At 48.6% G+C, this 24,441-nt stretch overlaps 1 protein-coding gene across 1 annotated transcript in view; it reads right to left on the bottom strand.

Moving 5' to 3' along the window:
* KNG1 (kininogen 1) overlaps window positions 1-24,441 on the bottom strand; it is a 110,821-nt gene that overhangs the window by 66,666 nt on the left and 19,714 nt on the right. Inside the window, exon 6 of the mRNA XM_029617365.1 lies at window positions 10,277-10,358. Coding sequence (XP_029473225.1) covers window positions 10,277-10,358 — 82 coding nt within the window. The remainder of the gene's footprint in view (window positions 1-10,276; window positions 10,359-24,441) is intronic.

Here is a 24,441-nt window from a genome sequence, read left to right as displayed (position 1 = left end):
GTACAAGGCTTGTATTATCTGGGCTGGACCATGGATACCGGATTAGAAATCAGACCTCAAGGCAGGAACAGGAACAAGCAAACATCAGGACTGGAACAACTGGAAACATCAGGACTGGAACAACTGGACAAGGAACTCCGACAGAGAACATGGAACACTGGACCTTGCAGAAGGCTGGAATACAAGGCAGCTCCTGGAACGAGGATCTCAGGAGTGACCAACTCCTTGCGAAGGCAAAGACAGACTGAACGTTGAATCCCTTTGTAGAGCTGCGGTGGACAACGCCCAGGGAGGAGCCAGCAGGGGCCACACCTGGCTGGCCCTTGAAGAATAGACGAGAGGCGCGCGCCCGCGCCTAAGGAAGCTGGAGAGCTGGTGCTGGAAGCTGGTGGTGTCCTCAGCCACGTGGAGGACCCATGGAAGCCAGGCAAGCATGGGGGCAGCCCTGCCCTGAAGCTGGAGAAGTGGCAGGCTGCTGGAGCGGCTTCCAGCCGGGAAGTCAGAAGCAGGAGAGAAGGTAAGGCTGGCTGCAGAGGCTGAGTAGGCTGCAGGCACCGGCAGGGACGGCCTCCCTGCCGGGCGAGGACCCGGACTGCAGCACGGGCACCGGCAGGGACGCCCTCCCTGCCGGCTGAGGACCCCGGGAAGGCAGAGGCACATCGGGGAGAGCCCGGACAGACAGCGGGGTTCCCGGCCGCGAGGGAGAGCTCGCGTTGGGTCGGCCCCGCTGCACGGAGGAAAAGGCAGCCGGGGAGGAGCCCGGACACCACGGGGGGACCGCAGCAGCGGCAGCAGCGTCGGCGGCTCGACTAGCCGCGTGAAGGTAAGGGCCTGCTCGCGCTCCTCGCGGGCAGGATCGTAACACTCTTTCCCGGTCATCCTTGCTATCTGTTAATTGTAAACCGATGTGATGTACATACGAACTTCAGTATATAAGAGCTATAAATAAATACATAAATATAAAGATACTGTCGGCTGTTTTGGCGGCTCAACTAAGTATAATATTACCCTCATTGGTACACCCTGATCAGATAGGTTTTGTCAGGGGTCGTCAGGGGGTAAAAAATGTACGCCGGCTGATAGCAGGCCTGAGTTATCACCCGCAGACAGAGGCCCTAATTCTCAACTTGGACGCAAAAAAAGCTTTTGATTCTCTGTCCTGAGTTCTACAGGGTTGTGGGTTTTCTGGGCACTTTGTTACCTGGTTACAGGCTCTATATGGCAACCCAAGTGCAAGGCTTTTGATAAATGGGTCTCTGTCTGCTCCTTTCTCGCTGCATTGCGGGGTTCACCAGGGCTGCCCACTATCCCCTCTCCTTTTCGTTCTCGCCCTAGAACCTTTAGCTATGAAGCTTCGTCTTGATGCTGATTTTTGGGGGCTGAGTATTGGCGGTCGCCAGCTGAAGCTTGTTCTATTTGCTGATGATCTGTTACTGTTTGTAGGGCGGCCGCGTCATAGTATCCCAGTGATTATCGGCACCTTTATGCAATTTCATGAAATTGCAGGGCTCCGCATTCATTTTTCTAAATCGGAGGCTTTGGCATTTGACCCGCAATTGCCAGCTACTTGGCAGGGAGAATTCCCTTTTACATTGGCCCCAGGAAAATTAAAATACTTGGGGATTTGGATACCCGAGTCCTGAAAGATCTTTATGCCCTCAATATCAGACAAACTTTGGCGGATATTAAGGCACAGTTGGTGACTTGGCAATCGCTCCCCTTGTCTCTTTTTGGGCGGGGGGGGTGCTGTTAAAAATGGTTATAGCCCCCAAGTTGCTATATAAGGTGCACATGCTCCCCTGTTGGCTGCCCATTAAAGACCTGATATGGTTGCGCTCAATTTTTCAAAACTTTTTATGGGTAGGGCACCAGGCGCGCATCCAATATCAAATACTTCAAAATACTAGGGAGACCGGAGGGTTGGGGGCTTCCTGATTTTCGAATATACAATGTAGTGTGTCAACTATGCTTTGTGGGGGAGTGGTTGACTGGTAAATATGCGTACTGCGAAGAAGGCCTACTGTTTTATATGATGGCGCCTTGGTCAGGGCCGGTGCAAGGGAATTGGGTGCCCTAGGCACCTTCAGCCTTGCGCCCCCCCCCCCCCCCCCCCCCGTTGTGCTGCCCCCAGCTCCGCCCCCGGTTGCAGCCCCATGTCTAGTGGTGAGGACCACATGCTGCCACTCCCTCAGTCCCCCACCCTCCCAAGCCCCCACAAAACTCATAAAAATCACCTGGTGGTCCAGCGGGGGGCCCGGGAGCAATCTGCCGTTCCTGGGCCGTCGGCTGCCAGTAACTAAAATGGCGCCGGTGTCCTTCAGCCCCTACCATGTGACAGGGGCTACCGGTGCCATTGGTTGGCCCCTGTCACATGGTAGGGGCTAAAGGCCACCGGCATCATTTTGGTTAGTGGCAGCCCAGGCCCTGGGAGTGGCAGATCGCTCCCGGGCCCTCCACTGGACTATCAGGGGGGTGTCGGGAGGGTGGCACAACAGGGGGTGGGGGGGCGCAGAATTTTGAAGGGGCACCTTTTGCCCTTTCAAAATTCTGCCGCCTGAAGCGGCGGCGGCGCCCCCTAACTGTCGGTGCCCTAGGCACAGGCCTAGCTTGCCTAGTGGTTCCGTCGGCCCTGGCCTTGGTCCCCTGTGTTTCTTATACAGGCGCGCTGCAGACTTTACAGACTTTGGATATTCCTAAACACTTTATCAATCCATGTCGTAAGGCCTGATCCTGGCTCTGTTCTCAAGAAAAACTGCCTGGGCTGCCCTGTCCTCTGCTACCGCTGCAGGGAAACAAAGATTTCCTACCTGGCCGGGCATGCAGTGGAATTTTTGCTACTTGGAGACAACAGGGATTACCTTTCATTTATCATCTGTATGATCAAAAGCAACCACATATCCAATCCTTTGACAACTTAATGTGGCTTTACCAATTTCCACGTACACATTTCTTTGCTTACCTACAAGTCCGGCATTACCTCCAGACCTTCTCCTGGATGGCTGAACATCATGGGCTGGAATCCAAGTTTGCGCAAAAAGTGTTTGATGCGGACCTAACCCGCAACTCAATTAAAGGGTGGAGGGACTTAAGTAAACGCCTTTGCCAATTTTCACATATTGACCAGCTAGCGTCCTATTGGACTTCAGCGTGGACTGAGGTAGTAACGCCGGGTTATGTTCTTGCATGTTTCAAGTCCATATACACCCATATTCCTGATCACACCCTCAGGGAGTTACAGTTTAAGATACTACATCATGCCATCTGCGATGACGTCCGGCGCTACAAAATGGGCCGGCTGCCCTCTATGCTCTGTATCATGTGTAATCAAACCGTGGGAACTTTATCCCATCGATTGCTCCTGTGCTCCAGTTTGAAGGCGTACTGGGATGCAGTGTTGGAATTTATTTCAAGATGTACGGAGGCCCCGCTTCAACCACCTGGTACGCTACTTCTGGCCAGATTAAAAGGCTCCCTACAAAAGTATTCCCTCTCAAAAGACAGGTTTGGACGAATAGTTATTTTACTCACTTGTCGCACAATTATGGATACTTGGATTGAGCCTCCATAGCTAGTAGCCTGGTACCACCGGATAGCTTTCTCTATGCAGATGGAGTGGATGGACTTAAAAGAAGGGCGCTGAAAGATGGGTAAGGAATACTGCGATATATGGGCCATTTGCTTCACCTTATTGACAGCAGATATTCAGAGTCACCTGACAGCACTGGGCTATTCGCCTTCATGGACATAATAGTGTGTTCTTCTGGCACCGTTTGTGTATTTGATTCCTCCTGCGCTAATGGAGAGGGTGGGAGGGGTGGGGGATGTTTGCTGGGTGGTGTGAATGGGATGAATGGGTAGTGTGTCTGCTGGTTTTGGTTGTTGTCTATGTTCAATAAGAGGAGTGGGGAGGGTGGGGGTTCACAGAAGATAATAGAAAAGGAGGGATGCATCAAGTAATTTCATGTACTGATGTTATTGTTTATGTGGTCTGTAATATTATGCTTTGCTGGCTTTTTGTGGAAGCATTTGTGTTATGAACCTTGCACCTCATTTCTGCTGTCTTGCTCCGTTCCCGACGCGACATTATGCCACCTTTGTCGGGCCTTCCATGCGGCTGGAGCCACGAACATTCCTTCTTCTACAGCCCGGAGGCCGCCCCTGTGCTTTGTCTTCACCGCGGTTGGAGCCACGGACTTGATTTCCTTTCGCGGCCCGGACGCCACGCTTCATGTCTCTCTTCGCGGCCGGAGCAGCCCCCGACGTCCACGACATATTCGCAACCAGAGGCCGCAAGCCCCGGCCTGGATTAGCAGCTGGAGCCACCCCCGGGGCCTCCTGCAGCGGCTGGAGCCGCTGCCTTCATTGGGGCGGCCCTGCTTCTTCGCGACGTCGACGCTGTGCAGGCCGCTGTCCACGGTCCTGCACAACCAGCTTCCTTCCTCTAGGCGCGCGGCCACGCCTCTCTGCAGAATTTAAAGGGCCCACGGCCGGATATGCCCTGGGCCCCACCTAGTGACTGATTTCCTGCTTGAGCCCTGTAAAAGGGCTGGTCTTGCCATTGTTCCTTGCCTTGCATCGGAGTTACTTCACTCTGGAGGCTCCTGCCTGCCAGAGTTCCATCAGGTCTTCTATCTTCTCCATGGAGTTCCTCGTCTCGTCTGTTTCTCGTCATGCCATGTCTTCGTGCCTGAGGTCCTCGTCCAGGTGTCCTGGTGTTTTGTCTCCTGGTGTTTCGCCTCCTGGTGTCCTGCCCTTCTTGGTGTTCGCTTCAGTGCTCCTGAGCCTTCTGGTCCTGTCAGGCCTTGGTCTCTCGGATGACGTCTTTCCTGAGCTTGGAGTGGCCTGCAGGTGGAATTCGTTCCTGTGCTCCTGAGCCGTCATGTCCTGCCAGCCTTTGTGGTGCTTTGGATGACATCTGGCTCCGTCATCAGAGTCCCACCTTGACTGGATTCTTCCCTGCGCTCGTCCCGCTCTCCGCGTGGTCCATGACCAGCCTCCTTGGGCTGTGTAGGGTGCGCAGTGGGACAGGGTGGTTCACGACCAGCACATTGGGTCTGCCCGTGAAGGTGGGCTGAGTAGGGCGCCCTGAGAGACAGTGCCAATGTCCTCCTGCCCAGCTTCTCTTCTCGTCTGGACTTCATCAAGTTCCTCGTCATGTCTCTGATGTCGTCGCATCGACCCTGGTCCGGGATGCCGTCGCATCGACCCTGGTCCGTGATGTCTTCGCATCAGCCCTGGTGTCATGTCTTCAATAACCTTGGTGTCATGTCTTCGTGTCAAGGCCCGTCTGCCCTCGTCCTCAGGCCAGGCCTGCTGCTCCATGCTGATCTAAGCGACAGGTCCGAAAGGGCTCAGAATGGTCGGAGAACCATTCAACTTCCAACATCATGTTGTTGGCCTTGGGAGCTTGCAGCCTGGCAGAGGGTAAGACTGTCTGCCATGCTGGAACACGTTGTCAACCCTCGGTTCGGTCCTGGATCCGTCTGGGGTCGGGCTAAGGCCCAAGGGCACATTAAAACATCCCGCTACGTAACAATTTGAAACTGGTTTTGTTGCCTATCTCCGAAATAAAAAGTATTTTGGCAAAAAAAACAAACAAAAAACAAGCAACTGTCAAACCCATAACAAAATTACTGTTAGCAACATTTTTAGAGGGTGAGCTGCCTTTTTATTAAATCAGACAATGCTGTTTGAATGTGCTTTGCTTTTGGACTTGGCCATAGAAGCAGGCCTGTGCTTTATCACTAATGTCTGCGTATCAGTACTCCGAACCATAAAAGTCATAGCCCAACACTGGCTGTAGTCTGAATCCAATCCCCCTCACCTGTTGAACCTTGCTAGATTCTTGTGGCCTGGTTTGGCCTCTGTTGGAAACAGGATGCTGGGCTTTTTTTTATTTAGATTTCACAGCGGATTACATTCAGGTACTGTAGGTATTTCCCTATCCCCAGAGGGCTTATAATGTAAGTTTTTACCTGAAGCAATGGAGGGTAAAGTGACTTGCCCAAGGTCACAAGAACCAACAACACGACTCAAACCTTGGTCTCCTGCTTTATAGCCCACTGCTCTAACCACTAGGCTACTCTTCCATGCTGACATGATGGACCCTTGGTCTGATCCAGCATGGCAATTTCTTATGTTCTTAATCATGTAAGCTAATTGGTTAAGGGTACGGGTAGTAATCCCCATGCCTTCTATTAGGGGTAGTAGCTGCCACTCCTTGCAGGTTATCCCCATATTGTTACGAATCAGAAGGTGGACCCTTGTTCCGAGGTAGGATAGAGTTACCAAAGAGAGAACCAACCCTCTTAGGTTCCTACCATCGGAGGGCAAGACCTGGTGGATCAGCAGCTGAACGAAGACTTCGCCCTGGAAGCTCGCGGTCCCCCCAGGAGGAGCCCGTAGGGACCTGGGCCGCTGGGACTTAGGAGACTCACTGAAGACTGAAGATAGGTCTGGTTGCAGGCGCCTCCTGCAGGTCGTGGGTTTCCAGACGGCAGTCCCGAAGTCGAAGCTGAAGAATGGTCAGGGGCCGGTCTAATGGTCGAATCCAGGAGAGGGGTCGAGAACCAGTCCAGGGATAAGTCAGGAGAAAGATCCAAAGCCAGTCTAGGAGCAAATCAGGAGAGTGATCCGAAGCCAGTCCAAGAGCGGGCCAGGAGAAGGGTCAGAAGCCGGTCCAGGGTCGAGCCAAGAGAAGAACGGAAGCTGGTCCAAATCAGATGCCAAGAGTCAGTCCAACAAAGGGGGAGAGCAGGAGCAGGTCGAAGAACAGGAACCAAATCAGGAGCGGGAACCAAGAGCACGGACTCAGGATCCAGATAACCAGGAGCCTCAATACCAAGGCAAGGTCTGAGGAGCAGACCTTGCCTTAAATACAGGAACTCGAGGAGGAGTCCCCAGGAGGAGCCATGACAACTTCCTGTCATGGCTCCTTTAAATTTCCTCTTCAGCTGCGCGTGCGGCTCTATGCCACTTTGGAGGGGGAGGAGTCAGCCCGGCTGGAAGAGGCCATGCGTCCAGGCCTCAGCAGTGGCAACAGCCGCGAGGGGAGTGCCGCAGGAGGCTGTCCACTCCCGCAAGAACCCCTGAAGTGCCCCGACGCTGCGGGTGAGCAGTCGGCCCCGGTTGCGGATCGCCGCGGCCGGCAGCCATGACAGTGGGAGCCCTGGGGGTGGTCCGACGCCGCAGACAGGAAACTGGCCGCGGACTGCTGTGGCCAGCGGCCGTAACACCCATATCCCCTAATCTTCAATCCACCTCCAGCTTTAGGGATCCACGGTGTTTATCCCATGCTGCACATTAATTATACTTGGTACAGTACATGTATTCTTACTACAGAAACTACAAAATATAACTCAAGATCTTCTATCAGATTTCAAACAACATTTTGAACCAACTCTCCAGGAAGCTGAAGAATGTAGTAAGTACCTAATCAGATCAATATATGAGTTTTCACTTTAAATAAATTTTCACCCATAAATTCCCGGGTTTTTCCAAAAGTAACAATTGGATTTAACCAATTTTCACCCTAATTTTAAGTTGATTAAAGAGCAGCTCCACAGCATCTCAAGGCCTCCAGCCAGTACAGGCCAAAACACCTGCAGTGTTTCAAGTCTGGCCCCCCTCCCCCCCCCCAGCGAAAGCACTTTGCCCTCCAGTGCCGCTCTTGTGCTGTTTCAAGTCCCACTTCCCCTCCACCAAACAGCCAAAGTAGCTACTGCTTCGTACCGCCAATGCTGTATTTGAAGTGGACCCTGCCCACCAGAAACACTTCCTGGCAGGCTCCCTGGCTCCACTAAAAAGAAGTGCAGTGCTGCAGAGTGCAGAAGAACATAAATAAGAAGATAAGAAATGCCATACTGGGTCAGGCCAAGGGTCCATCAAGCTCAGTATCCTGTTTCCAACAGTGGCCAATCCAAGTCACAAGTACCTGGCAAGTATCCAGACATTAGATAGATCACAAGCTACTATTGCTTGTTAATTACCGTAATAGCAGTTTATGGATTTTTCCTCTAGGAACTTATCCATACCTTTTTTAAACCCAGTTACAATAACTGTTATAACCACATCCTCTGGCAATGAATTCCAGAGCTTAACTATGCGCTGAGTGAAAAAGATTTTTTTTTCGATTTGTTTTAAATGAGCTACTTGCTAACTTCATGGAGTGCCCCCTGGTCCTTCTATTATCTGAGAGAGTAAATAACCCCAGTAAACTGCTGCCAAAGGAGAAAGGAGATATCTGGAGCCACAACTAGTAAGGAGGAATGTTGTGCAAATGAGGGGAAGAAGGAGATTCTGGTTGGGGATGTGAGTAAAGAAAGGGACATGCTAGACAGGAGATGGGGTAGAAATAGAGATGCTGCTGAGTGGAAGAATCTGCTTAATGACTTTTTATTTTCCAGGCTTTTATATATCTATTTTTACTCAGAAAAATAATGAGTTACATTTTTCCACTGATTTTCTCCTATTTTTGTTCTTGTCATAATAAACCTAGATAAATGCCTGGGAAAATTTGTAAAAATAAAAACTGAAAATGAAGGTCCCTATACATGAGGCTTATGGGACATCTTCCAGAACATCAGTAGTAACTATTTGACAGGCCGATACAGTAAAAATCGCGGGAGAGCTCTCCCGGTGCTCTCCCAGTGCAAGCACAGGCCACTCCCCTGTGTGCGCGATTCAGTAAATTAATTTATTTAAATTAGGGCCCGTGGTAAAAAGATGTGCTAGGGACGCGCTAGGGACACTAGCGCGTCCCTAGCGCCTCTTTTTGGACAGGAGCGGCGGCTGTCAGCGAGTTTGACAGCCGACGCTCAATTTTGCCGGCATCGATACTCAAACCCGCTGACAGCCACGGGTTCGGAAACCGGACGCCGGCAAAATTGAGCATCCGGTTTTCAACCCGTGAGCCTCGGGCCCATTTAAAATTTTTGTTTTTAAAATTTTTAACTGTTTGTAACTTTTGGGACCTCCGTCTTAATATCGCCATGATATTAAGTTGGAGGGTGTACAGAAAAGCAGTTTTTACTGCTTTTCTGTGCACTTTCCCGGTGCCGAGAGAAATTAACGCCTACCTTTGGGTAGGCGCTAATTTCTGAAAGTAAAATGTGCAGCTTGGCTGGACACGCAGCTTGGTTGGATGCGCGTTTTCGGCGTGCTATTACCCCTTACTGAATAAGGGGAAAAGCTAGCGCGTCAAAAACGTGTGTCCAAATGCGGGTTAACAGTGCGCTCCACCGCATTTAAAGAAGGAGACTGGCTGCTGGCACGCACATCTTACTTCCGCTCAGGAGCGGAAGTAATTTGCAAAATAAAGAAGAAAAAAAGAAAAAGGTAGGGTTTAGGGAGTGGAGAGGAGAGGGGAAGGGGAAGGAAGGTTAGGTAGGGGGGTAGGGAACTAGGGAAGGCCGGGATGCGTCACTGCACGGAAATTGCAAAAATCCCCCCCCCTTGCGCGTGACGCCGGCACATACGTGCGCGGATTATAAAATCTGGTGCGATGTGTGTGCGTCCATGTGGAAAATCTACCCCAATGTTTCTAGTCAAGGATTCAGTATTAACCTTATCCTTTTCAATTATCTTGTCCCCTCAACAGCAACATAAACAGCAGTCTATGCAGCATGTCAGAGAGAATACAAACCAAATCTTTGCAGATCTCTCAATCCCAATTTAAACAAAATTTCTGACTATACTGTCAAACAGAATCCCTGGTTAGAACTGTAGGGGGAAGAATCCAATATTTCATTAATGCATAATCTTTGATAACAATAGATCATTGGGTGTTTCAAATCTATCCCCCCTTTCCCCAAACAATACTCCAAAAAATCCCTCTCTAGTTGCAACAGGAGCTATCAACCTCCTCTTGGACTACCTTTCAGCCAAAAAGTCACTAGAGAGTAACAGTGGAAACCTGAAAAGGATTCTTTTCTTATACTTGGTGAGGTCTTGTGGGGCCTTTCTCGGGAGTGTTAAAGGACTGTTGGATTTTTTTTTTTTTTTTTTGCTCCAGGGCTGTATCCTATCTTTGATTTTTTTTTTTTTTTTACAAGCTGAAATTTTCCTTCTGTTTGGAATTCAGCACTTTTGGTGTGGACTGGATTATTTTTGTGGACTGTGAATGGAAACCTCTTAGTGGCCTTACAGGTTGAATCCTGTCCCCTGTTCTCCAAACCTGTATCCCCATTCCTGCTACAAGCGGGTCAGCGCTCAGCAGAGCATGTTAGTATGATCCCTTTCCCAAAGGAGGGGAGGGTTACATGTTGTTACCCCTTACCTGTTATAATGCATGTCTGTTGAACATCAATAATGGCATTCCAAATATTTATAAACACTTTTGCCTTACAGATATCAAAGACCTGTAAAATAGATGAGAAGAAAGAATGATCATTTCTTTCTGAATAGGATTAGGGAATATTCCAAGCTTCAAGTCTGATTTCAGACAGAGGAGTAATAGGAAGGGAGAAGATTTCAGAAAAGACGGGTCAGCACAAGACTATAGGGATGTGTATTTGTTTCAAACAAATGGGTAAAATGGGATGAACTAGCCCATTTTTGTTTCATTTCACATGAACTGAAAATGAAGGGACACACAATTTTTATCTGTTTTCATTTTTGGCAAATAGTTCACATTATTTACAGAAAACGAATAAACTCAAAAAAATTAAAGAACCTGAAAATGCAAAGCAAACCCTCTCTTCCCTTGAAAAATGAATGGATGAACCAAAAATGAAAAAAATGAGTGTGCACATCCCTACAAGACACAGATTTCCCTGGTCACAGATAGGGGCATCTCCACTTACCAGTGGTGATTTTATGCCTGGACACCGACCACCATTGCTTGCTTTTCCACATTGCAGCTGAAGTGAAAGTGGCCCTGATGTTACCCTTTTTTTTAATAAAATGCTACTGCCATCTATATTATCGCTATTTCACCTGGGCAAAATGTGAATAGATTTCAGTCTTCCCGTGAGAGTATTCCTTAGACTTTGCCTTACCGAAGGTAGTAACATTTTAGGCCACATTCTTCTCTAAGGAGTTAGGGACTGAGGTAAAGTCATCTCTTAGCAAGCCATGGGTCAGAACTCGTGGAGAAGAAAATGTATGTATTTATTTAAAAATATGTATTTAAGACACGAGCTTTCACTCATGTGCTGAGGGTGTAGATACAGCAGAAATGAAAAAACAAAACAAAACCCCAAAACATATGTGCAACATTTCCAAGCACTGAAATAAATCCAACTGACTTTTGGTTCTTGTTTTTCATTCACCCGAGCAAACTAGTTCCTAAAGCGCAGGATTCAAATTAATTTCTTTGTATCAGAATTTTAAATAATTTCAAATTTTTCCTTCTTTAAATGCCTATTCCATATGGCATGCCAAAGAGCACCAGGAACCCTTGTCAGTCAGGGACACCTTCTTTCTGGCAAGCCCTCATCACTGTTCCTTATGGATAGTGAATCTGTTACTCTAGTGACAGTTGCCTTCCCCACCTTTGTATTTGACTCCAGCCAGACCCGACAGACAGCAGACATGAAACTTAAATTTTCTCTGCTGGAGAGGTATCATTTTTTTTCCATTAATAGTTTATTGAGGAATATAAACAATGGCAACGTACATGCCACCAACAAAGCAAAACAGATCATGAATTTCCTGCAAAATCCACAGGATTACTTATTACACAGCAAATTTCTCCTTCCTCAGTTTTCCCCTCCCTTCTCTTCCCATCCTTATCCAATCCCAATCCCAGCTCCTTGTTTAGATCTGCCAGTCCTCAAATGATTTCTAAATGGCTGTAAAAATGTTCAGCTTGTTTTTCCTAATTGCAGTGAGATTCTCCATCCTGTGGAACTCCTCCAATCGTTTATACACTTGTGCCAATGTTGGAGCAAGCAGTTTATTCCAGTTAGCCGCAATAGTATATCTGGTAGCATTAAGAACTTGGGGGATCAATTTATTCACATCAGGTGGGGCTTCTTCAATAGCTACATTAAAAAGGTACAGCAGAGGATCCTACCTTAAACTCTGCCCTGTCAATCATTGTATATACTTTTAAACCGCCTTCCAAAATGAAACAATCCCTCCACACCCCTACCATATATGTCCCATGGTACTTTTTATGTAATTTGTGAGGAATGAGATACCATCTATAGTATACCTTCAATGTATTTTCCATCAAATGTATAGAGGGGGCGACTTAACCACCAATGCACATATATCTTTCCAAACTTCCTTTTCTAATTCCTCATGCAGATCTTTTTCCCACTGTAATGCACCAAACACGCTTAAGATGCTTCTCCATGGGTACAAGAACACTTAGATTTTGTAGAAAGCATAATTTTTTATTGAGCCAGATAAGTATTCTTGGGAGATGCTGGATGCCATTTCTCTGACAAACTGATCACCAGCATCTCATTGCGTATATGAACTGATCCTTCTTTTACAGGAAAAATACAATACAGTACTAGGTCAGAAATTCTTAAGTTGCGTGATCACCTAGATCACCAGATGTGGAGACTTGGAACGTAGACTCAGACAAAGGTGAGCAATGCCCCTCAGGCGCCTTACACAGCCCAAGTCTGGTTGTGGACCACACTGTCCCCAATGCGCCCTACATGGCTGGTTGTGGACCACGAGGGGAGCGAGGCAAGCTCAGGAAGTCTCACAGCTAAGGAGTGTTGCGCCCGTCGGTCGCAGACGACTGCACCCTCTGTTGCTCACCTTTCTCCTGCCTAATTCAACTCCAGTGGGTAAGATGGCTGCCTCCGCTTCCACACACCGACCTCTCCGGCGTCCCCGGACCAGCATGGGCGATTGCGTTCGCCATTTTCCTCCTGGAATTACCTAGGGCATGCGCACGTGCCCGCTGACCCTCTTTTTACTTGCGTCATGGCGGGAACCTCAGGGGCTTCTCCTCCACATGATGTCACTGTCTCCGGATATTTAAACTCCCTTCGCTATACCAGCTACGAGTTAGCAAGGATTCCTTTCCTGCTGATTTCATCTTGTTCTCAGATGCTCGCCACTCTGACTTCTTGCTCCAGGACGACTTAGGTACCCGCTCCTCGGGTGCCTTGCCTCGCTCCTTTCTACCCTTCGGGGTTAACTTGTTTCCAGCAAAGACGCCTAAGATACCCACTCCTCAGGGGCCTTGTCTAGTCCCGGACCTCCGCTCCACGGGGGTTCCTTTCTACAACAGCCTCAAGCCTCTTGAGTACTTCTGTTCTTTAGTCTGTCTCTGCCTCTGTCTCGCCACCCATGGAGTAGATTCTCGGCCTACCCCGCATCGCAGACCACTACCGGATCTACCCTCTCAGGCATTCTATCTGTGACTGGGTTCTCAGCCTACCCCGCTCTGCGGACCACTATCGGACCCATCGCCTTCTCAGGACCTGGTGAGATTCCACCACTGCATTTCCTATGCTACTATGTACAGTCTGAACTACACTATCTGAGACCCTCCTCTTCTGGCTAAGGATCACTGCTTCCTCCTCGGGTTACTTTCATTGTTGCTATATAATAAAGACTCTATTTCCTCTGGGGCGGATTTTCAGAGCCCTGCTCGCCTAAATCCGCCCAAAACCGGGCAGATTTAGGCGAGCAGGGCCCTGCGCGCCGGGAAGCCTATTTTGCATAGGCCTACCGGCGCGCGCAGAGCCCCGGGACTCGCGTAAGTCCCGGGGTTCTCCGAGGGGGGCGTGTCGGGGGCGTGTCGGGGGGCGGGCCCGGTCGTCGCGGCGTTTCGGGGGCGTGTCGGCATTGTTTTGGGGGCGGTACGGGGGCGTGGCTACGGCCCGGGGCGGTCCAGGGGCATGGCCGCGCCCTCCGTACCCGCCCCCAGGTCGCGGCCCGGCGCGCAAGAGGCCCGCTGGCGCGCGGGGATTTACGCCTCCCTCTGGGAGGCGTAAATCCCCCAACAAAGGTAAGGGGGGGGTTTAGACAGGGCTGGGCGGGTGGGTTAGGTAGGGGAAGGGAGGGGAAGGTGAGGGGAGGGCAAAGGAAAGTTCCCTCCGAGGCCGCTCCGATTTCGGAGCGGCCTTGGAGGGAACGGGGGTAGGCTGCGCGGCTCGGCGTGCGCCGGCTATACAAAATCCATAGCCTTGCGCGCGCCGATCCAGGTTTTTAGCAGATACGCGCGGCTCCGCGCGTATCTACTAAAATCCAGCGTACTTTTGTTTGTGCCTGGAGCGCAAACAAAAGTAGGCTATTCGCGCTCCTTTTAAAATCCGCCCCTCTGTGTCCATTACTACTAGAGCCAGCCTATCACTACAAGTCCCCACAGGGCAGAGCATTGTGGGAGGAGCCATCTCTTGCTGCAACCAGGGGCCCAACAGATTGCTAACCCCATGGATCCGGCTCAGCTCTCAGCCTGACAGGCCATTCCTGGCCTGGTCCAACAGATCACCAAGCAACAAAAATCACATTAGACACTAGCCGTCGCCTTCAACCAGTTGAATGCCCGTTTGAGCACACCTACGGCTTCAAATAAAGACACCTCTCCTCAAGTGGTTGCAGTTCGAACCACTGTGCCTCTACCAGCTCCTACATGCTTTTCTAGTGATGCCCTGATGTGTAGGGGCTTTCTTAATCAGTGCTGTATGCACTTCTCATTGCAACTAAATGTATTTCCCAATGCTGTTTCCAAGACTACATATATCCTATCGCTACTCGATGGAAGAGCTCTGGCCTGGGCTTCACCTTTCTGGGAACACAACAATCCTGTTCTAAGTGACCTAACCCTTTTCAAGTCTGTGTTTGATGACCCAACTCGTCAGACCTTAGCGGGGTCTACTTTTCTGCACCTTCAACGAGAAAGCCTTTACTGGACTATGTTATTGAATTTAAAACACTATCACCTGAACTCCACTGGGACTTGGGATGCCTACGTGCTATATTCTTAGAGGGCCTCAACTCCCGTATAAAGGATGAACTAGTGGCTTGTGATTTGCCAGACACCCTGGAATCTCTCATTGATTTAGCTGGGAGAGTTGATAGCTGGATACGTGATTGGACCCAGGAAGCAAAGAGCCCCAAGAAGCATGCCTCGGGAGGTACCCATCCTAAAGCCATGCATAGAGCTTCTACCCAACCTTCTGCACTCAGTGAAGAGGACGAACCTATGCAGCTAGGCCGCAGTCACTTAACCACTAAGGAGAGATGCTATCGCAAACACATGGGCCTCTGCATGTATTGCGGCCAATCCGGCCACGCTGTCCAGATTTGTCCTATCTGTCCGGGAAACATGCAGACCTAGGATCCGCTGGAGGACTCTTCCTAGGTCTGACTACACCTTCTCCTCCATTATCTCTCCCTGTCTCTCTCATCTCCAGGAGCCTTGAGTTTCAGACGCTCACACTAGTAGATTCTGGTGCCGGAGGGAATTTTATTCTAAAAAGATTAGTAGAGCACCTGCGAATTCCCACTAAGCCTACGGCTACTCCATTACTGCTGTCTTCAATACATGGTGAACCTCTACCAGGAGAAATCTCCCTTATTATGCAGCCCATATGCCTTCGCACTGGGGCCTTATACACTGAGACCATCTCCTTCCTAGTCCTTAGAAAAGCCATTCACCACATTGTACTCGGCCTGGCCTGCTACAAGAACACGTGCCCCAGTTTAACTGGGCTATACTGGAGCTTTCGCAGTGGGGATCTGGCTATCATAACCGATGTCTATCAAGAGTTACACCTTTGCCATGTATGCCTACCATTCCATCGCTACCTGGCCTACCACCGCAATACGTGTCATTCCAGGACGTCTTTTCCAAACAAGCAGCAGATGTTTTACCTCCACATAGAACCTTTGATTGTGCGATTAATCTAAAGCTCAACTCAGAACCTCACAAGGGAAGGGTATACCCCCTTTCGTTATCAGAGACTGAGGCCATGTTGGCCCATATCCAAGAAAACCTACAAAAAGGGTTCATCAGACCTTCCAAGTCCCCGGCAGGTGCTGGATTTTTTTTGTTGGAAAGAAGGATGGTTCCCTTCGCCCTTGTATTGATTACAGAGGTCTCAACGAAATCACCATCAAGGATTGCTACCCTTTACCGCTGATAACCGAGTTGTTTGACAGACTCCAGGGGGCCAAGATCTTTACCAAGCTGGATCTAAAAGGGGCCTACAACCTGGTCCGAATCCGTCATGGGGATGAGTGGAAACAGCCTTTAACACCTGTGATGGACACTTTGAGTACTTAGTCATGCCCTTCGGCTTGTGCAAAGCACCAGCGGTGTTTCAAAATATGATGAATGACATTCTACGAGATTTACTGTACCAGTGCATGGTGGTATATTTAGATGACATCCTGATCTTCTCTCAAGACCTACAGATGCACCAAGCAGATATGGTAAAGGTACTTCAAAGACTATGAGACAACACCTCTACGTGAAGCTCGAGAAGAATGCTTTTCATCAGGAATCTGTGCTTTTTCTTGGCTATATTGTCTCCAAAGATGGCTTTCAGATGGATCCCCAAAAGATGAAAAGCATCCAAGAGTGGCCTCAACCTACAGGGTTAAAAGCACTACGCTGCTTTCTTGGTTTCATGTACTACTACCGTACATTCATCAAACATTACTCCACCTTAATGGCACCACTCATTGCCATGACTAGAAAAGGGGCCAATCCATCTCAATGGTTTCCAGAGGCTGTAGCGGCCTTTCAAACTCTCAAAGAGGCCTTCCAAAAGAAAGCTTGTCTTCGCCATCCCGATCCTCGTCGCCCATTCATCGTCAAAGTCGACACCTCCAACGTCGGTGTGGGAGCAGAGCTGAGTCAATACAGTGATGTCAATGTTCTCCATCCCTGCTCATTCTTCTCTCAGCTCTTCTCTCCAGCTGAGAGGAATTATGGAATTGGAGATAAAGAATTGTTAGCTATAAAGCTAGCCTTCGAGGAGTGGCATCCATGGTTGGAAGGTGCGCAGTTCAAAATAATGGTGTATACAGATCATAAAAACCTGGAATATCTATGACATGCACAATGTCTTAATCACCGGCAGGCCAGGTGGTCATTATTTTTCAACCGATTTGACTTTCTTCTCAAATACCGCCCTGCAGAGAAGAATGTCCAGACAGATGCTCTTTCACACTCCTTTTCTCCTGAGGATGTGCCCGACGAACCTCGCCACATCATCAGTCCAGAGAAAGTGGTTCTGGTAGCCACTCATGTGGTCCGCGCTGGTAAAACGGTGGTGGTTCGGGGTATGAGGAAAAAACTATAAGATGGGCACATGACTCCCGTCTGGCCGGCCACCCCGGACAAAGCCGCACATTAGCCATCTCCAACACTTTTATTGGTGGCCTACTATGAAGGAAGATGCCCAAGCATATGTAGCTTCCTGTGCTACCTGCGCAAGACAGAAACCTCCTGCCGAATGCCCCTGGGGCCTCCTCCATTCACTGCCAGTACCTGAGGAACCATGGACACACATTGCAACTAACTTCATGGGCGATTTGCCACCCTCTGGAGGGAACAACACGACTATCCGACAAGATTACCCTGAAAACTGGAGTCCCACAAGGATCAGCACTATCTGCCACGCTGTTTAACATATATCTTCTGCCACTATGCCATCTCCTCGCTGGACTTGGAATCATACACTACATCTACGCTGACGACATCCAGTTAATCTTACCAATTGATGAAACTATGGAAAAAACAATAGGCTTAGCCATAATGTACCTTGAAATAATAAAACAACTTCTAAACCAAATGGAGCTAATAATCAACATTGATAAAACCGAATTTATACACTTAGAAAGGAAAAGCATGAACATCACACAAACCCCAATATTTCTCAATAACAACCAACAAATTGACTTAGCAAATAAAGTTCGCAATCTCGGAGTAATAATTGACAATGAACTAAGCCTCAAACAACACGTATCAATAAAGGTTAAGGAAGGATATGCTAAACTAATGATACTAAGAAAACTCAAACTATTACTATCATTACCACATTTCCGGACTGTGCTTCAATCGCTGATTTTCGCCAGCACAGACTATTGTAATGCCTTACTACTAGGCCTACCTAACACTACAGTAAGACCTCTACAGATTTTACAAAATGCTGCTGCAAGAATTCTCACTGGAAAAAAAAAAGAGATCACATAACAGATACACTCGCCACCCTACATTGGCTTCCCATAGAACAAAGAATACAGTTCAAAGTACTATGCCTAATACACAAACTTATCCATGACAATAAAGCAGAATGGCTGAACACAGCACTTAGAGTACATGTCCCACACAGAAATCTAAGGTCAGCAAACAGAGCACTCCTTCCCATCCCTTCTGTGAAAACCGCAAGACTGACCCAAGTAAGGGAGCGAGCTCTGTCTCTAGCCGGTCCCATATTATGGAACTCCATGCCCCTTGACCTTAGACCCCAGAGCAATCATAAACTTTTCAAAACACAGCTCAAAACCTGGCTTTACATACAAGCCTTCAAGAAAGAAAACTGATGCGGGATTTGAAGTAAAAGTTATGCGGAATAAAGCACTAAATGCCTAATTTTATAAATCCTTACTGAATTATTTCAACATTTTTTTTAACTGTAGGCAACCTTCAGGACATACTGCTATGAAACACTTAAACCCCCTAATAAACGCCTTATTGTTACCGAATACTACTGGCACCACCTATGTAATGTACGACCAATATATTTTTTACTGGTGCCCTATTGTAAACCGTTATGATGGTGAATAACTTAATGACGGTATATAAAAACTCTTAAATAAATAAATAAATAAATATGGGTGACCGTTGACTGCTTCTCGAAAATGGCACACTTTGTGGCACTCCCGGAATTACCATCCGCTGCTGAACTGGCTAAATTATTCGTGAAACACATCTTCCGTCTCCATGGCATGCCCAAACATATCCTATTGGATAGAGGAGTACAGTTCACTGCCAAGTTCTGGAGAGCGCTTTGACCAAAATTTGACATTTTGTTGGATCTAACTTCGGCCTATCACCCGCAATCCAATGGACAGTTGGAGAGAATGAATCGGACGCTTAAACAATTCTTACGCTCATATGTGAATTCAAGACAAAGCGACTGGGCAGATTTACTTCCCTAGGTTGAGTTCGCCCTAAACTTGTATCCTGCTTCTGCTACGGGGTCTACCCCATTTCAAATTGTGTATGGTCGCCAATCATTACCTCCATTACCTCTGCCACTGTCTGTAGCTTCTCCAGCAGCCCAAACCATGCAATAGAGTTGCAACAACTTTGGAGACAAATGCAGGACAAAGAGCCAAGAAGACTTACGATGCTCATTACAGAAAGGCAACTCAATTCTAGCCAGGAGACAAGGTATGGCTCAGTAAGAAATTCCTTCGCCTCAAGTTACCCTCCACACGCTTCGCACCATGATACATCGGACCATTCTCCATTCTCCGACATCTGGGAACATTGACATACAGTTTAAAATTACCTCCATCCATGAAGATACACATGTGGCACTGCTGAAACCGCTCATCCTTTCTGAGTTTTCCAACAAAACTCCATAATCAGCGTCGCTTGATGCTGAGGAGGATATCGCGTATACAGTTGATGACATCCTGGATGTTCGCAGAAGAGGTAAACATTGGAAGTATCTTATCTCCTGGAAAGGATACAGACTAGAGGAGAACTCCTGAGAGCCCGCTGTCAATATCCTTCACAAAGACATGATCCGACGTTTCCATCAGACCCATCTTCGGAAAACAAAACCCCCTGGAAGGGGGATACTGTTGTGCCCGTCAGTCGCAGATGGCTGCACCCTCTGTTGCTCACCTTTCTCCTGCCTAATTCAGCTCCACTGGGTAAGATGGCTGCCTCCGCTTCCACACGCTGACCTCTCCGGCGTCCCTGGACCGGCATGGGCGATTGCATTCGCCATTTTCCTCCTGGGATTACCTAGGGCACGTGCGTGCTCGCTAACCCTCCTTTTACGTGCATCATGGTGGGAACCTCGGGGGCGTCCCCTCCGCATGACGTCACTGTCTCCGGATATTTAAACTCCCTTCACTATACCAACTACGAGTTAGCAAGGAGCTTGCAGGAGGGGCCCGGGGTAGATCCGGCCGTGTGCCCTTTAAATCAGGCAGGAAAACGTGGGCCTGCCCCTAGGGGAAACTGGGCAGGACCCTGGACAGTGACGTCCCTGATGCTGAAGATGCAGGAGCTGGAGCAGAAGGAAGCCGGGCCTCAGGGCAAACCTCGATGTGGGAGGAGGCCTCCGAGCTGCGCTCAGAGGACAGAGGGCAGCTCCAGCCATGAAGAGGACACCAGGGATGCAACCTCCTGGCCGAGTCGAGGAGGATGACGTCAGCGGCCCCAGCCATGGAGATAGGAATGGTGCCGCAGCTCCGCACCGCGGGAACGAGGCTTCAGGACGGCTTCCAGGCTGTGAGGGAACAAAGGCGGCCTGGGCCGAGAAGACGGCATCAGCAGCGATGGCGGCGGCCTAGGCCACAAAGGTAAATGTGAGGGAACAGCAGCTGGGCCCACGAGCAGGAGTGCAACACACCTCTTTCATAGATGGAGCAATCTCATCACTGCTCAATAATGAGCCTTTCCTTTAATGGATCTGCCAAAATATTCCCAAACTTCCTATAGAAACTGGCTGTAAAGTCATTCAATCCCAGAGCCTTATCAATTTTCAGTGATTTAATAGCTTGCAAAATTTCTAAAGTAGAAATTTCCCTTTCCATCCTCTGCTGTTGAGCAGGATCCAGGATAGAAGCTGTATTTCTGACAGTTATCCTACAATAGCCTCCTCTCTTATGTCAGTATCAGCCAAATAAAACTCCTGATAATATTGCCAAAATCTCTCCATTATCTCCCCTGGGGTATATACCAGCTTTCTCTCTCCATCCTGAATGTGTATAATTTGTGATTGTGCAACAATTTTGAAGCCTTATGGCTTATTGATCTTGTTTCACTAACATAAGTTTATGAGAAATGAAATCAACTTGGCAATCTTTCAATTCCCTCTTTGCTTTATCTAATTGCTGCCAAACTTTTTGTGATCCCATTTTCTTATGTTATGCCACTGATTGCCTAATTTGGTCAAGCAGTATCTCAACACATCTTCTCCGTTCCTTCTTTTCCCAGGTAGACCAAGATATCAACTTGCCTCGAAGTACAGCCTTAAATCCATCCCAGAGCATGCTAGAGTATACTTCCCTATTTTGATTAAGTTCTTAATATTCTCATAATGCCTCCTCCACCTTCTTTGTGATTTTCCATCCCTTAACAAAGCATCATTGAGTTTCCATGGAGTTTTCCTATCCTGAAGGGACGTCTCCCATTTTTAACCACCCCAGGACATGATCCGACTAAGGACAATACTCAATCCCTACTCCCCGGACCTCTCCCATCAAGGTGTTCTCAACAAAAAAATAATCAGTCTGGGAATATGTCCCATGTGGATGTGAGTAGAATATAATCTCTTGAACTGGCATTCTGTACCCACCATATAACTATGAGATTCAGTTGCTTTATTGTATGCAGCAATTTGCTTTTCTGTTTCTTCATTGTTACCCCCAGAGATGACGAAGTATCCAAATTTGGTCTTATTGTGAGATTGAAATCCCCCCCTACAATTAAAGGGGCTTTAGCATTTAATGAAATTTGCTCAGCCAGCTTCTCATAGAACTGTCCTTGCTCAATATTCGGAGCACACAGATTTACAACAATAGTCCTAGCGCCACCCAGAGAAATATTAAGAATCAAATATCTACCTTCCACAACTTTATAAGTGTCGCATATAACAGCTTTTAACATTTTCCGAAATATATACGCACCCCACAGTGCTTCCCCCCTCCTCCGCACTTGATGCCAATACCACTGGATCAAACCTTTATGTGATAAAACTCTATCATCTTTCAGCAATTCCCTGAAGCATACGATTATATCCACGGGGAGAATCTGTCACCTGGGCCCTCCCAAACTGGTGAGCCCTTTCAATATGTGTTGCAGGTTCCTCCTCCTCCATACCTCCTTCGCTGGTCAGCAAGGCCTTGTAAATCTGCTGTATCACCTCAGCAACATTATCATAGTTCTGCGTTTAAGGGACCTCTCTAATATCCATGTTATTTCTGCACACTTGTTCCTCTAATTTGGCTACCTGTTGCGCCGGAAGTGGACCCTTGGGCTAAGGTGGGATAGGGTCCTATGGGTCCCCTCCATTGGCAGGCAGAGAGGGCTGAAGGACAGAGGCCGGATGGCGCTTCACCAATACCAGCCCTCGTTCCCTGCAGATTGAGCCTTTGGGTGCTGGGGCTGTCTGGACTTAGGTAGCCTCTGTCTGTAGTTGTCGATGGGATGATCGAAGTCAGCCCGGAGGCAGCAACAGGGAGGAGTAACAGTCTACACTGAATGAGGCAGAGCCTGGGAACCCAGGCGCTAACAGGAACAAAGTCAGTCAGGGGGTGCCCGAGCAAGAGCAGGCCGAAGCCTGAATTGGCCAAGTCCAGGATGTAGACTGAAGGAGCATCGTAGAGCAGGCTGGGTTCAGGGCTGGCGGCAAACAGAGAGTAGTGGCAAGCAGGCTAAAGTCTGGATGAGGAGAGAGTCAAGGCTTAGTCAAACAATGCAGTGATCAGGGCCGAGCGTTGATGGCTGTCAGCAGAACTCTTGGCCCGGGAAGCGGCTTGGCGTAAGCGAAGATTTGTCTGGTTCCAAAGTGCCTTGAGGGCATCGGCAGTGGCTTGCGCAGCAGGAGAAGGCACTGATAATGTTATGGGCAGCGGTGGTTGTGGTTGCTTCCCATAGACGATAGAAAAAGGCAACATACTTGTGGCAGCAGTGACATGAGAGTTGTGGGAAAACTCCAACCAAGGAAGAAGTTCGGACCAATTTTCTTGATGGTCATATATATATGCGCAGAGGAATGATTTCAAAGAGCGATTCGTATGCTCAGCTTGTCCATTGGTTTGAGGAATTTATATGCTATTGTTAAGCTGATGCTTATGCCAAACTTGCTACAAAGGGTGCTCCAGTATCAGGCAACAAATTGTAGGCCCTGTCAGAGACAATGTCCTTGGGTAAACCATGTAGTTGGAAGATATGTCAAAAAAACAGGCGTGCCAGTTCAGGAGCAGATGGTAGGACCGGTAGTGGAACAAAATGGGCCATTTTGGAAAATCTATCAATAGTAACCCATATGACCATGTGGCCTTTAGATGGTGGCAGATTCATGATGAAATCCGTGGAGAGATGTGTCCATGGTTCTTCGGGAGCTGGAAGTGGTTGGAGTAAACCCCAGGGTCATCCAACCGGGGGTTTTTGTTGAGCGCAAGTGCTGTAGGAATTGATGTACACTTTAGCATCAGAGACCATAGTGGGCCAGAAGAACTGCTGGAGCAGTGCTAAGGTTTGCGCTCACCCTGGATGGCCAGAGAACTTAGAGTCATGTGCCCACCGGAGGATTCTTTCGCGGAGTCGACGGGGCACAACAGTCTTCCCAGTAGGAACTGGGTGAGTAGCTGATAGGACAATGCAGGTTGGGTCAATAACATGACCGGGTTCTTCCGGAATATCTTCTGGTTCAAAAGAATGTGTTAGGGCATCTGCCTGGAGATTCTTCTCAGCTGAGTGATAGCGAAGCTCGAAGTTAAATCTGGAGAAGAATAGAGCCCATCAGGTTTGATGGGCATTGAGGCATTGGGCTTGGCTCAAGTGTTCTAGATTTTTGTGATCTGTGAATACGGTGAACTTGTGTTGAGCGCCCTCTAGCCAAGGGCGCCATTCCTCTAGCGCCAGCTTGATGGCGAGGAGCTCGCGGTCTCCAATGCTGTAATTTTGTTCCACTGAGCAGAATTTGCATGAGTAGAAGGAACACGGGACCACAGATCCAGAGGTGGAGCATTGGCTTAGGATCGCCCCAGCCCCAATAGCGGAGGCATCTACCTCAACCAGGAAGGGGCGGTTAGAGTCTGGGTGGTAGAGACAAGACCCAGTTAGAAAAGACGTTTTGAGGTGATGAAAGGCTGAAATAGCTTCTGGGGTCCAGTTTCGTGTATCTTGGATCTTACAGATTAGCACTGTAAGAGGAGCTGCCAGAGTGGAGTAACATGGTATAAAGTGACGGTAGTAATTCGTGAATCCTAAGAATCGTTGAAGGGCCTTCAGGCCCATGGGTTGAGGCCAGTCCTGGATTCCTTTGAGTTTCACGGGATCCATTGAAAATCCTTGCTGGGAGATTATATACCCCAAAATGTGTAGGCTGAATTTTTCAAACAGGCACTTATCTAGTTTTGCGAACAGATGGTTCTCATGGAGGTGCTGAAGTACGGTTCGGATGTCGGTGCAGTGCGTGGGCAGGTCTTTGGAAAAGACAAGAATGTCATCCAGGTATACTACAACTTTGACGTATAGGAGATCTCTGAAGATTTCATTAATCATACGCTCGAATACTGCGGGTGCGTTACAAAGGCCAAGAGGCA

The sequence above is a fragment of the Rhinatrema bivittatum genome, chromosome 9, assembly GCF_901001135.1.
Source record: "Rhinatrema bivittatum chromosome 9, aRhiBiv1.1, whole genome shotgun sequence".
NCBI lineage: Eukaryota > Metazoa > Chordata > Amphibia > Gymnophiona > Rhinatrematidae > Rhinatrema > Rhinatrema bivittatum.
The sequence above is the reverse complement of the archived record's forward strand: the minus strand, read 5'-3'. Positions and strand labels throughout refer to the sequence as shown.